Source organism: Oncorhynchus keta, chromosome 1, assembly GCF_023373465.1.
Source record: "Oncorhynchus keta strain PuntledgeMale-10-30-2019 chromosome 1, Oket_V2, whole genome shotgun sequence".
NCBI classification, from domain to species: Eukaryota; Metazoa; Chordata; class Actinopteri; order Salmoniformes; family Salmonidae; genus Oncorhynchus; species Oncorhynchus keta.
In genome coordinates this window covers 19,778,858-19,793,356 of record NC_068421.1, presented here as the reverse complement: position 1 = coordinate 19,793,356, position 14,499 = coordinate 19,778,858, and the positions used below count along the sequence as shown (strand labels likewise).

Genomic DNA, 14,499 nt, shown 5'->3' with positions numbered 1-14,499 from the left:
GAATAATTTAATTAAGAAAGAGATAATAATTTATTGGGGTCAATTTCCAATTATTATTAGTCAATTCTATAGTTTGGGAAACACCAGTGATTTAAGTTAGAAGGTAATGTCATCTAAAACAATAACATGTTTCCATTAAGTGGAACTATGTCCAAAATTGAAGTAGATCCAAGTAAATGTTTTTAGTACCAGCAGCAACTTTTTGAAGGACCTAGCAGATTTGTTAACCAACAGGTTTCATATTTTGACTAGCTGATGTTACAGGGACAGTCAGTACAGGACATATGTCATTGCAATAGGTCAAAATGATAAGATTCCAAGAAAGGGGCTCTGGGATTGTTTACTTTAGAAGCCGCCTATTCTGCTTAACAGGACACTGTATCATCTGATGTGTCTGAAGTAAGATGTTTTAAGACTGACTAAGTTTACCAATGATTCTGTATCTCTCCCTTTGAAAGGCTTCCTGAGGCAGGTGCCTTAATTATAAGCAGGTTTAACATAGGTGGAGTTGCGGTATAAGTTAATAGACCAGTTCCAAACCCCTCTGCTAATAACAGCTAGTTTCAGGTTTGACTACATTTCCCTCCCATTAGGCTCTTCTCCTCTGATGACTTGATCCACACTGTGGTTAATGCACCACTTTGTTGCCCTTCCCGTCCCCACTCAGACCACACCCAGACAGTCCATTAACATTTTGCCATGAGAAATAGTTTTTTGCTAAAAAACAACTATTTTTGTTTCTTTTTGACCCCTTTAACAGAAAAGTATTACAGTAAGGTACCAGTTGTTAACTAGAAATCATTTAATATTGAGATAAAACAGAATAAATCAAATAAAAACAGCTGCATTGGGCCTTCAACATGCAGAAAATTTGTTTTAAATGCAATAGAGAATCTGTGGGGAAACCTGGGCTTGGTTTGCACTCTGTTCACCCTGACCAAAAGTTACACTTCCAGTGTAGCAAGTAAGACAATTGACTGCTTTTGCGAGTCCCCAGTATAGCTCCTAGTCCTAAATTAATCTACTGGAATGATTTGCTGTTTGGTTATTGTTTAAAAAAATCACCTGCTTAATGTGGCAACCCTGGAGCAGAGCAGGCTCAACTTGCCCGGCTGCCAGAAATGACAGAAATTGTCCATCTCTTAAACAATGCGGATTAACCAGATAACTCAGTTTGAGGTTTACTGGAATTCTTAACAGTTTTGTTGTTTTCAACAAACAACTTTAGAGCAAGCTCAACTTCCCAAATGACCAGTTTACTTTCCCCAGGCTACTGGACAACTCTTAAGGTCCCTGCTTCAACTAGATTCAGTAGTTTTACCAAGTTACCATCAGGAGAAAAATACATAGTCCACAATGAGACCTGTGGTGACACCTCTGCTCACATCTTTCATTAAGCCATTTTGAGAAAGAACCAAATAAAATAATAAGTCAATGATTTAATCGCCACATTCATTAATCTATAATAAATATAATATCGTTGCTGTCTGATGAAAACCTCTTATTTCCAAACAGACTTCACAGGAAATATATTTTTTAAATTACCATATTTTTTTCATTAACCAACATACAATTTTGGAACTTCAAGAAGCTATTTTGATAAATGTTATTGGTACTAGAGTCATGAAATGTTCAGAGAGCATTGAGGGGAGTTACTTCTTTAAATAAATATACAAAAAATATAAATTGGCAAAAATGGAGTTCATTAGACAGTGACGATATAAACCTTCATAAAAATATGTTTGATCATAATATTTTATATGAGACATACTAGGATAATCCAAATAAAAGGAAAAATAACAACAAATAAACGTTCCCACTCCTTTCTTTTTGTATAGAATATGCTTTGATTGTTGATCAATATACTATTATGAAGTCGTCAGTAGACAGTTTTCCATGCCAAGTATTGTTTTTAAGATACATTTCTCAAAGCTCATACACTCATGCAATACAGGCCTACTTCTTTAGACGGTTTTAGGCTATATAAAAAGTGTTGTAACTAGACATGATCAGTCAGAAATCAGACTTTTCACATCGATCTTCCGCCGGAGACCCCAAGGATGCCCACGAAGTTGTAGCCTGATGTTGAATAAGCCTAAATGTCAAAGCTAGTCACGTCCTTCTTATCTATGTGAAAATGCTGAAAATCTGAAATGGACACCTTTTTTGTTATTATCTTTTAAAGGGGCAATCTGTGATTGCTAATATTTTTTTGAGAGAGACAAATAATCATGTTTTTTTGCAAAATGCTATATTTCCACCTCACTCTCAGAAAAATAGGTAGTACTGCTAGGTTTTACACTCTCAAATGTAACAAATAACTACATTAAAAAAATTACAAAATAAATATTTTAAAATGTTTAATAAATGTTTAATAATTATATTTGACATTTTAGTCATTGAGCAGATGCTCTTATCCAGAGCGACTTACAGTAAGTGCATTCATCTCAAGATTGCTAGGTGAGAAAAGCACATATCACAGGACATGAACAACAATGGATATATAGCGTTTTGCAAAAAAAATAAAGATAAATGTCATACACATGTAAAAATCTATGTGATGGCAAATCTGAAAACGGTAATATTTTAGACACACATGACGGTACCCATAAGCAATCATTTGTGACAAGAAAAGGATATAGCTTTTTGGAAATAAACTCTTCAATTGCAAACAAACACTGTAGGCTATAGCCTCAAAACATGGTCAAAACGATACCTTTTACATATGGATGATCAGTCTTTGCATCAATAGTACTGTCTATAAATTTGAGGATGGTTACATTTATTTCAGCCCCATCCCGCAGCTGTTTACCAAAACCAAGGCAGGGTGAACACTTTGTTATTGTTTTAACTAGAGATTGTCCATTTGAACAGAGAGATGAAACTCATAATGCACCTTGTCTTGGTCATTTATGTATCACAGTTCCACTTCATGGTCATGGAAAGGTAGTCTAACGTGAGACAGATGCACCACATAACATATCATAGGTTGCACAGAAGGAAGCCTGGCATTGACTCTGTGTGGTTGATGTTGTTACAATTTGAAATTCACCGGTGAGAAACACACACACACACACGCACGCACGCACGCACGCACGCACGCACGCACGCACGCACACACACACACACACACACACACACACACACACATAGTTTGATAAAAGGCCTGAAAAGCACTGGCCTGTCGGGCAAGTCAGCAGTATTTGTTGGTTGTCCAAATGTTAGGGTCACTTGCCCCAAAATGTGAAACTAGTTGTTTGAACGCAAAAATGGCATCATAACATGTCTGTCTGTCTTTAATCAAACAACAGCAAGGAAACAGAAAAATCTCATTTAATGGCCTGCTACATTGTATGCAGAACATTTTCAGAGTGAGACATGCATGCACCTGTGTAATGCACCTGTGTAATGATCATGCAGTTTAATCAACATCAGGTGGATGGATTATCTTGGCAAAGGATGAATGCTCACTAACAGGGATGTAAACACATCTTTGCACACAATTTGAGAGAAATAAACTTTTTGTTGTATATGGAATATTTCTGGGATATTTTATTTCAGCTCATGAAAAATGGGACCAACACTTTACATATTACGTTTGTATTTTTGTTCAGTATACAGTGTCTTCATCAATATTGACACACTGACACCATCCATCCAGTGTGTGATTCTGAGAGAAAAAGAGCAAACAGAGAGAGAGGGCAGTAAAGGCAAGTAAGTTTCCCCTTTCCCCTCCCAGCATCACTCAATGCTGCCTTCAAGAGCTCACTGGTCTCCCGTCCCCGCCTCCATGGGAGGGGCCACAGAAGGAGGATATTAACACGGTAGCGTTCGGAGTGAATAGGAAGGCCTACTATTGTAACAAGGTGAGAATAACGTTGTCTATCAATACTGAATTTATGTAGCCTAAGTAAACAGTTTAGCATTAATGTTGTATTTGGAGTTTAATGTAACACAATAGCTGTGGATATGTGATGACTGGTTCACATCTAACAGCCGATACTGTTTTAGGCAGTTGTAAGACTCATCTCTGCTGTTTGAGGTAACGTTAATAAAATTCCACATGTTAATTAGCTAAAGACTTGCGACGAGACGGATAGGCTACGTTTTACCAAAATAACAGTGTGCTTTCTGTGTTCCAGGTATTATTTTTGCTGCAGTTTTTTTGCATAAAAAAACGTGGTGTGTAACCTTTTAATTTAACTTGGCAAGTCAGTTAAGAACATTCTTATCTTGGCTAGCAGTTAGGCTAACTTGCTGCTATGTGGTCTGTTTCTGGTGCATCTATTTCATGATTCTCGTTTGCTACGACACCTGACTACAACAGTGGCAACTTTGTTTTCGTAACGTTTAACCCAAAGTCCGGCAGAAGGCGATATTGAGTCGTTTAATTTTTACCATCCAAGGAGCCGTCAATACATTAGTATCCCTTGTGGACCGGCTCGTACCGAAAGGCTTCGATTTTCTCATTAACTTTATTTCATGCAGAGGGGGTGGGTATGCCTACTTTCCTTATGAAACACCATTTTCCACCACTATGCTAATCCCAGATGGTGCATTCAGCCACTCGGGTTTAAACTCAGACCAGAGCTGTTAGAATACCCATACTAACATACTGTATACGACATACTTAATGAGTATATACTATTAGTTCATTTTAGGATACTGTAAACGAACAGTCCTTTCAGTTGAGTTTACTAAATGAGCTCTTTGCCAGTCTGTCTGTTTGTAAATCCGCACCCTGGACGCTCCGTCCGAGGAGTAGGGTTGATTTGAGTGTTGTATATAACCGGAGTCAAGCACCCAATCTAACGTTGGCTCGCTACTTCCAGACACGCATGAGACCACAGACCATTTTACTCACCCTAGCAGAGCCGTTTAGGCAGTTCTCATGTCCGTTAGTGACTGCAACTGTTTCTGGCAACAATTTAATTACGTTTTGTTTGCTGACACCGCCCATATTCAACTGGTGTTGAGCGCTCGTAAATGTAATTATTCTGCGTTTATAGGAGTGCGCTCTGAAATCGGAGTAACATTAGATAGCCAGAGCGAATATACGAAAGCCCCTGAATATCGATTGAGAACGCACGACTACAATATTTAGCTAAACTAAGAATGAGTCAATAGACGATATGTAGTTAGTTAATATAATGGCACGTTTGATATATAAGTAGCCAACTAACGTTAGGTGGCTAGCTAACACAAAATTACCGGTACTATTGTAAAGCTATGCTATGTGGTTAGTAATTTGTTAGCTATGCTGTCCTTATCAGCCAACACCGTGTAAGGTAACTTAATTTTAAAGTTCCTTACTTTATTACATTGCTCAACATTTTCATAAATGTGTAATTCGTTAAAGCACTACATTTGTATTCGCTCTTTATACGTCCGCTGCATATTTTCTTCAAATCTGAAAACTACGGGAAGCCACAATCATTTACATATTAAAAATTGCATTACGGGACCTAACGTACTGAAATAGTGTCCTCTGCATGTCGTACTAAATTCGCCAAAATATTAAGTATACATCTGAGAACTTTTGGCATACGCACTATATCCATACTATGACTAATAAGCATACTATATACTCAATCACGTCACAAATGGTATGAGTATTCGAACACAGCTCAGGGGTTCCGTTTCTTTTAGCGTGCTGCGTTAGCAACATCGCATTAGTGGAAACCAAGACTGTTTTAAAGGCAGACCTAGTTGTAACTAGATATGTTCGAGTCATATCGGAACATTTTAGCTAATCCTTAATTTATGCAGCAGGTTAGGAGAATTAGGTTATCTTAACCTGTTGTAGGCCTATCTGAACTGTGCTTTAGAATGATCAGTGATCCGATGCTTATCACATCTCTGGAGATTCTGTACTTTTCCACCCTCCCTCTACACCTGGCTCTCTACCTGTACCAGGTGTTGTTGACGAGTCATTGGTGTGTTGCCTGGACACAGTCCTTTAGAGACTGATTTGGTGATACTCAGGAGGCCAGTGTTTCTCATTTGGCACTCACTAGGTTAAAGCATTCTGCCCACATCCCTACAGAAATGGGATAATGCCATTGCGCTTTATTTTAGAAATGATCGTGGCCCTGTTCCAACCTCTCCAAATCATACTGCATTATTAGTGTGTTTTTGCTACCATAAGGTGACTGGAGAGAATTTAAGGCGGGTTGTAGCCTCGCAATATGGACGTGTGTGTATCGCGTACGACAGTTTGCTAAATCCCAATTTGTTGCGCATGCAAATCCTAGAATCTCCACCTTTGCCAGAATTTAGTAAGCAATTTACTCTGTCGATAAATGAGGCCTCAGGCCTTTCAATGTTAGATTCTGCTGCTGGGAAGTCATTCTCACCGGTCTTCGTTGTCCCAAATTGCACCCGATTTCCTATGTAGTGCACTCCATTAAACCAGGGCTCTGGTCAAAAGCAGTGCACTATATTGGGAATAGGGTGCCATTTGGGGACACTGTGTACCCTACCTGACGCACTACCCGACATGCCATGTGATGTGTATTGATGAGAAAACGATAGGTGTTTTGTGACGGGTACAATCTAGAATTCAGTTTAATCTAACTGCTTGTTGTGCATCACTGTCTCCATACTGTAATTCTTGTCTGTCAGTTGCAGGAGTCATGGTAAAGTGCATAGCCATAGTTCTGTCAGGGTGTGGGGTCTACGATGGGACAGAGATCCACGAGGCGTCTGCTGTGCTGGTTCACCTCAGCAGAGCTGGAGCTAAGGTAAGGACTCTTTAACGTTTCTATGGGTAGTTCAAACTTAAGCTTCTCATGCTAACCTGACTGTAGAAGCCCATTAATCTATAGTTCGATTCCTGTGACAACTTCAGACATCCTCTAGTCTAGAAAGTGGTGCAGAGTTGGCATTGACGTGCATGTTGTCAATCAATATGCCTGACTGCTCCTTTTACTGCTGTACTTCTAATCGTAGTCTCCCCCTGAGTGCTTGTCGTTGGGAATGCAGGTTCCAATCTCCTTAGCATGGACACTACTATCACACTCCTTCTGGCCTGTACTGTAGATGTACAGTATTGACAGTCTAAACCCTCATCACCTCAGGTCCAGATGTTTGCCCCTGATGTGGATCAGATGCATGTGGTGAACCACTGCGAGGGGAAACCCACGGCGGAGAAACGCAACGTCCTGCAGGAGAGCGCTCGTATCGCCCGCGGTGATGTGTCAGACCTTACCAAACTGGACATTACCGCTTTCGACGCTCTTGTCATCCCAGGTAAGCATTACTCCTTAATTTCTACCTTCATCATTATGCACCTCAATCACTATCACTCCATTATATACCTCCGGCACTATCATTCTTCCATTATCATCAGCATACAACCCTTACTCACCCTTTACCTTTCCAGGACCTAGGCTGGTTTCCACTGCTCTCTACTGTGCTCAACCCAACTGTTGTGTCCTGTAGGTGGTTTTGGTGTGGCCAAGAACCTGTCTGACTGGGCTGTGAAGGGGAAGGAGTACACAGTTCAGCCCCAGGTAGAGAAGCTGATTAAGGGGTTCCACGGAGTAGGCAAGCCCCTGGCTATGTGCTGCATCTCCCCTGTACTAGCTGCTAGGGCCCTGCCGGGATGTGAGATCACTGTGGGACAGGACAGTGAGTGTGAGAGGTGGGTTACTGTGTGTGTGTACAGTATGTCTCTGTTCGAATGTAAGAGGTATGTGTTTTTAGCCCCTGCTGCTCTTCTCCCTCCCACCACTAGATGGCCCTATGCCCAGACGGCAACCACCATGACTGAGCTGGGCTGTAAACACGTGAATAAGAATGTGGGGGAGGTGCACGTCGACGTAAAGAACAAGCTGGTCACTACCTCTGCCTTCATGTGTAACGCTCCAATACACGAGGTGTTTGATGGGGTGGGTGTCATGGTTACAGAGCTGCTCAAACTGGCCTAGAAAGTCTGGGAATCAGAATGCTGATTTTGTCTTTGTCCCAAATGGCACCCTATTCCCTTGTTGTAGTGCTTATGGGCCCTGATCAAAATAAGTGCACTGTATAGGATGTCATTTAGGACTCTCTTAGAATCATGTTTGTTTTCCAGGAGACCATCCTGATCTGATTTTACTACAGTGTCACTTACGGGATTGTTTAAAAAGCTGAAACGGACTTCAGAAGCTACATGTTTCTGTTGCACCATATGTACTGTGATCAAAATTGTAATAAAAGTGATGTAAAATAATAAATTCTGGAATGAATGACTTATCATTAGGGGTTCAAGCAGTGCTGCTGGGTGAAATCCACTTTGTATTTGTTGGTGGTTTATTATTATTATTATTAGGGGTTCAGCAGTGATGCTTGTGCATCCTTATTTCGATGCCCAACTTCCACTGGTGTTTGTGTGTGTGGCCGAAGAGCTCTATTTTCATGTCATCCAACTAATTTAAACTGCCGTTTGATAAATGGCACTTGGATTGAAACCCATGCTATGGTCAAATTATATGCACACCAGTGGTGGTTTTGGCGTTGCAACAAGGATGCATGAGCAGAAAAGAACCCCATACCTACCGTAAAATATGGTGGTGGATCTTTGATGTGATGGGGATATTTTGCGTCCACTGGAATCGGCTATTTCAAGACACATTTCAAACCACCTTTGTAGGTGTGCTATTTTGTTTTTTGCATTGTTTAATTTATTTGGTAATTGTTGCTAACATCTCTTTATGACCAAAAATGGCTTCTGGTTATCAGAACAGCGACTTCACCTCGAACTAGACAGGTGTTTTTCTTTGAATCCAATGCAAAGGATATACTGCATCTCAGACCAGGCCCAAATCCTTGTCAATCGCGTGAAGAAAGGATGGAACTCTAGCGGTCGGAGATCAGAATGCCTTGAGAATTTGTCGGCAAGTGTGTAACCTGCCTCTACCGTCTATTCTATTGGCCAGCGTGCAATCACTGGAAAATAAACTGGATGAGCTCGATTTGATACTGTTACGGATACAGTTATCATGTGTGTGTGTGTGTGTATCCTGTGTGTTTCTTTTCTCTCCTTCTCCCCTCACAGGTGAAAATCATCACTCCCCAATCAGTCAACAATCAATCATCAATCAGACACACCTCCTCAACGACCGGTTAAAATCCTTAGAGATACTGGTGCGGCGCAGTAGTTTATATTGTCTGTGTTGCCCTTATCTGACGATACATACTGTGGTTCCAGTGTGTTAGTGCAGGGTATTGAAATGGTTTTTGTCCCAGTGCCATTACACTTTGTGAAAGTACACTCTGAGTTAATCAGTGGAATATTCAGAGTGGGGGTACGCCCTATGTTGCCAGTGAAAGGTGTGACCTTTTATAATGGGTAACGATATTGCCGGAGGAAAAGGTAGTACCCGTATTGGAAGTATTGGATAAAAGTGACCACTCTCTCTCGAATGAGCTGGCACAGAGTTATCCACATGTGTTCCCCGCTTGTGCTGTCACACGTGCTCAGGCACGACAAGAGGGTGATGAGAGAGATTTGTCGAACACTGTTCTGTTCAACGAGGTTGATCAAGAGGATGGATTGTGTGATACCTCTGAGAAGCTGATCACCTCTGACAACCAGCCCCACGGTAAAGAGGTTGGCCATGGACAGGTGCGCCCTGTTGATGCCAAGGTCTTGGCTATAACTGCATTCCCTGCACCTACCACCAGACGAGAGCTACGCCGCTTTTTAGGGATGGTTGGCTACTACCGTAGCTTCTGTAAACATTTCTCTGCGGTAGTTGCTCCATTGACCGATTTGCTTAGTCCGGCTAGATCATTTGTGTGGTCCCCTGATTGTAAGAGAGCTTTTGAATCAGCGAAAGTATTCTTATGTAGTACACCTGTACTTGCTGCTCCAGATTTTGAACAACCGTTCAAACTTGAGGTAGATGCTAGTGCCAGAGGTGCTGGTGCTGTTCTACTGCAGCAGGACAAGAGTGGAGTGGATCATCCTGTTTGTTATTTTTCACGTAAATGTAATAAATGTCAAACTATGTGACAATGGAACAAGAAGCTCTTGCTTTGTTGTTGGCTCTGCAATACTTTGAAGTATATATATTGGTTCCAGTGCCCTACCCGTGATTGTATATACTGACCATAACCCCTTAGTTTTTCTCCACCGAATGTACAATGTACCAGCGCCTTATGCGTTGGGCGCTGATTGTACAAAATTATAATTTGGAGATCCGCCACAAAGGGTTCTGATAATGTGTTGGCAGATGCTTTGTCTCGTGTGTGTGAAAATGATTTCTGTATGTTTTGCAAGGTTGTTGCTTTGTTGTGAGTATTCATTGAAATACTGTAGTCGCAACCCCTAGGGTTGCTCTTTTAAGGGTGGCAGTGTTACGGATACAGTTATCCTGTGTGTGTATCCTGTGTGTGTTTCTTTTCTCGCCTTCTCCCCTCACAGGTGAAAATCATCACTCCCCAATCAGTCAACAATCAATCATCAATCAGAAGACACACCTCCTATCACCTCCTATTTCCTAACCTATCACAGTTCCTTCCCCATGGTTTAAAAACCCAATTTGTTTGTTCTGGAGCTCAATCTCTCTGTAAATGCCATGTTTGTAGGTCTCTGTGTTTCACTCTCGCTTTGTGTCTTAACCTCTCTTTTGTTTAAGCACTTCATAGCACTTTGTCATCACCTGTGAGTATTGTTTTTGGTTATGGTGTTTGTTTGTTGCTGGTGGGAAAAGGGGGAAACCAAGACAAATCGCCCATGGGCATACACTACCCGTAGGTGAACTTTGTTAAATACACTAGTTAGAACTGGGCGGACCACCCACTGTATTTTTGGTTAGTTAGTCAGCTGTTAAAGTAGGCTAGTCTAGCTTAGGGGTGTGTTTTTGTATATTTATTGTTTCTTTCCTTGGGTCCAGATCAGCCCCTTTTCCTGCTCCCCCCATTACCGTGTGTTTATAAATAAACCTGGAGTTTGACGGTAGATTTCTGTTGTCGTGGTTATTTCGTTCACACTTTTACTTTGTCACAATAATAATTTGCATGAGTTATGTTACGGGTCTCATTACCATCCCCCCCTAGACTGTCGGGCCAAAAGGGATTCGTAACAGATACTATCCTACAAACGGGACATTAATTAAAAACGATCTTATGTTTCACAGAGTTGTGGCTGAACGACGACACTAATATATAGTTGGCTGGGTTTTCCGTGCATTGGGAGGACAGAACATCCACATCTGGTAAGACGAAGGGTGGCGGAGTGTCTATTTTGTCAACAGCTGGTGCGCGATGTCTAAGGAAGTCTCGCGTTATTGCTCACCGAGGTAGAGTACCTCATGATAAGCTGTAGACTACACGATCTACCAAGAGTTCTTATCTATATTTTCCATAGCAGTCTATTTACAACCACAAAGCGATGCTGGCACTAAGTCCACACTCAACAAGCTGTAGAAGGCCGTAAGCAAACAAGAAAATCCTCATTGAGTCGGCACTCCTAGTGTCCAGGGACTTTAATGCAGGCAAACTTAAATATGTTGGACCTCATTTCTACCAGCAAGTCACATGTGCAACCAGAGGAGAAAAAAAACTTGACCACCTTTACTCCACACACAGATGCTTACAAAGCTTTCCCTCGCCCTACATTTGGCAAATCTGAGCATAATTATATCCTCCTGATTCCTGTTTACAAGCTAAAACTAAAGCAGCAATTACCAGTGACTTGCTCAATACGGAAGTGGTCAGATGATGCTGATGCCACGCTACAGAACTGGAATATGTTCTGGGATTAATCCAATGGCAATGAGTATACAACCTGAATCCTACTACACTGGCTCTGACACTTGTCGGATGTGACGGTGCATGCAAACTATTACAGACTACAAAGGGAAACCCAGCCATTAAAAACGATCCACTCATGAGGCCACTAGGACTTTTGACTGCAGGAAAAGGCAAGAAATCTTAAAGCACTTGGGTTGCTGCATCTGAACATTAGTAGCTTATTTCCTAAATTGAATTACATGAAGATCTGGGCTATACAAATAAATTCGTACATTCTGGTATTGACTGAAATGTGGATCTCTAGTGACATTTTGGAGAATTAATATTGAAGGGTATGTGTTCAAAGCTGACAGGGTAGAGGTGGTGGAGTGGCCATTTAAAAAAAAAAAAAATTTTTTTTAATTATCTGTCTACTAAAATCCATGTCCCTTGTCAAAAAAATGTAAGCTATCTTTAAGCCTTTGTCTGTGGAAAATGTATCCATAACTTTTAACTAGTCTTCTTACTAAATCAGAAGTTATCCTGGGTGACCTAAATTATGATTGGGAAATGTAGGCTTCAAACAATCTAAAAGACGTGTAAAGATCCTTCAAAGTTGACTCATTGATCTTATTCTAGTGAATACACCAGAGAAATGTTTCTATTGGTGTCTCCACCCAATATATTAGTAACCATTGCCCAGTTTGTTAGATGTGAGAATACAAAAATGTAAGCCTGTGTCAACACTAAAATAAACTTTAAAAACGTCAGTGAACAGGCTTTTTTACATGATCTTTATTTTACCGACCTGGATTGTTTTTAAACGATCCCTAAACCTGATATTAGCATTGAGGCTTTTTTCAGAGGTCTTCAATACTATTGTGGATAATAAATATGGGTTAAGGTTAGATCGTATGCCTGAAATTAATAGAAGTCATTCATAAAATATATGATCCTTGGGTCAAGGCCAGGAACACAGGCTTAGGTCCGGACAGTCAAGCTTTTAAGCAACTAAGGAATCATTGTGTAAGACAAATCAGAAGTTTGTATGTAACCACTATTTTGGATTGTAATGGGAACCACGCTAAATTCTGGACAACTGTCAAATCCCTGAAGGGTTCTACTTCCTCCTCCCTGCCACAACAAATTCATTCAGACACCAGCCTCATTACAGAGAAACATGTAATCATTGATGCATTTAATCACCATTTTATTTCAACTGGCTTTCTCTTTGAAATAACTTCTAACACAATTCACAATGATATTGGGTTGGATGCTAAATGATCAGACAATTGATAGTCAACTTTTCTTTCAGGCCATTTACAGAAAAAAATGCTTTGCTAGCAATAGACAACAAGAAATCCAATTGGATCCCGGTCTGCTTAAGTGTGGAACGCCCATCAATGTTGGCTTAATAACCCTAGTAAATGTACAACTTTGCTCTTTTTTTAATCTAAGAAATGTTTTTTGAATGTTAACCATTAGGGTTTAGGCCTGGGCATAGCACTATTACAGCAACCACGTTAGTTGTTAATTATCTAGGCAATCATTTAAATGCACAAATTAAATGGACCTGTCAAAAGCTTTAAAACTGTTGATCATGCTATTTTATTGAATAAATTGTCCTCGATAAGCCTGAGCTTTGACACCTGTTCATGGTTTAATGATTTTCTTAGTGACCGAACTCTAACCATCGTGATTGATGGGGTTAAGTCTGCATTTCTTGATGTACAACCGGGGTCAATTTTGGGACCTGTTCTCTTCACTATTTAAATTAACACTATTGGTCAGTCTGTTAAAAATTAAAAACTTAATCTATATGCGGATGATACTATTATGTACAATTGAAGTCTGAAGTTTACATACACCTGAGCCAAATACATTTAAACTCAGATTTGAACAATTCTTGACATTTAATCCTAGTAAAAATTCCCTGTCTTAGGTCAGTTAGGATCACCACTTTATTTTAAGAATGTGAAATGTCAGAATAATAGTAGAGAGAATTATTTCAGCTTTTATTTCTTTCATCACATTCCCAGTGGGTCAGAAGTTTACATACACTCATTTAGTATTTGGTAGCATTGCCTTTAAATTGTTTCTCTTGGGTCAAACGTTTCGGGTAGCCTTCCACAAGCTTCCCACAATAAGTTGGGTGAATTTTGGCCCATTCCTTCTGGCAGAGCTGGTGTAACTGAGTCAGGTTTGTTGGCCTCCTTGCTCGCACATGCTTTTTCAGTTCTGCCCACACATTTTTCTATAGGATTGAGGTCAGGGCTTTGTGATGGCCACTCCAATACCTTGACTTTGTTGTCCTTAAGCCATTTTGCCACAACATTGGAGGTATGCTTGGGTCATTGTCCATTTGGATGACCCATTTGCGACCAAGCTTTAACTTCTTGACTGATGTCCTGAGATGTTGCTTCAATATATTCACATAATTTTCTCTCCTCGTGATGCCCTCTATTTTGTGAAGTGCATCAGCTCCTCCTGCAGCAAAGCACCCCCACAACATGATGCTGCCATGATTCTGTTCTTTGGCTTGCAAGCCTCCCCCTTTTTCCTCATTATGGCCAAACAGTTCTCTTTTTTTTTCATCAGACCAGTGGACATTTCTCCAAAGAGTATGATCTTTGTCGCCATGTGCAGTTGCAAACCGTAGTCTGGCTTTTTTATGGCGGTTTGGAGTAGTGTCTTGTTCCTTGCTGAGCGGCCTTTCAGGTTATATCGATATAGGACTTGTTTTACTGTGGATATAGATACTTTTGTTCCCGTTTCCTC

The 14,499-nt window shown here is 40.5% G+C and overlaps 1 protein-coding gene across 3 annotated transcripts; it reads left to right on the top strand.

Annotated features, from left to right (window-relative positions):
* Window positions 1-3,710: 3,710 nt before the first annotated feature.
* Window positions 3,711-8,219, top strand: LOC118371083 (glutamine amidotransferase-like class 1 domain-containing protein 3, mitochondrial). Of its 3 annotated transcripts, none has more exons than XM_035756405.2 (5): window positions 3,711-3,866; window positions 6,625-6,743; window positions 7,080-7,251; window positions 7,444-7,645; window positions 7,739-8,219. In XM_035756405.2, exons 2-5 carry the CDS (start codon window positions 6,636-6,638, stop codon window positions 7,929-7,931), a joined length of 675 nt encoding a protein of 224 aa, XP_035612298.1. In that variant the 5' UTR covers window positions 3,711-3,866; window positions 6,625-6,635; the 3' UTR covers window positions 7,932-8,219. The 3 variants fall into 3 exon arrangements, with proteins under 3 accessions (XP_035612298.1, XP_035612299.1, XP_035612300.1); XM_035756406.2 differs by having other exon boundaries at window positions 3,742-3,866; window positions 6,631-6,743; XM_035756407.2 differs by lacking the exon at window positions 3,711-3,866 and adding an exon at window positions 3,893-4,042 and having other exon boundaries at window positions 6,631-6,743.
* The last annotated feature ends 6,280 nt before the right edge of the window (window positions 8,220-14,499 follow it).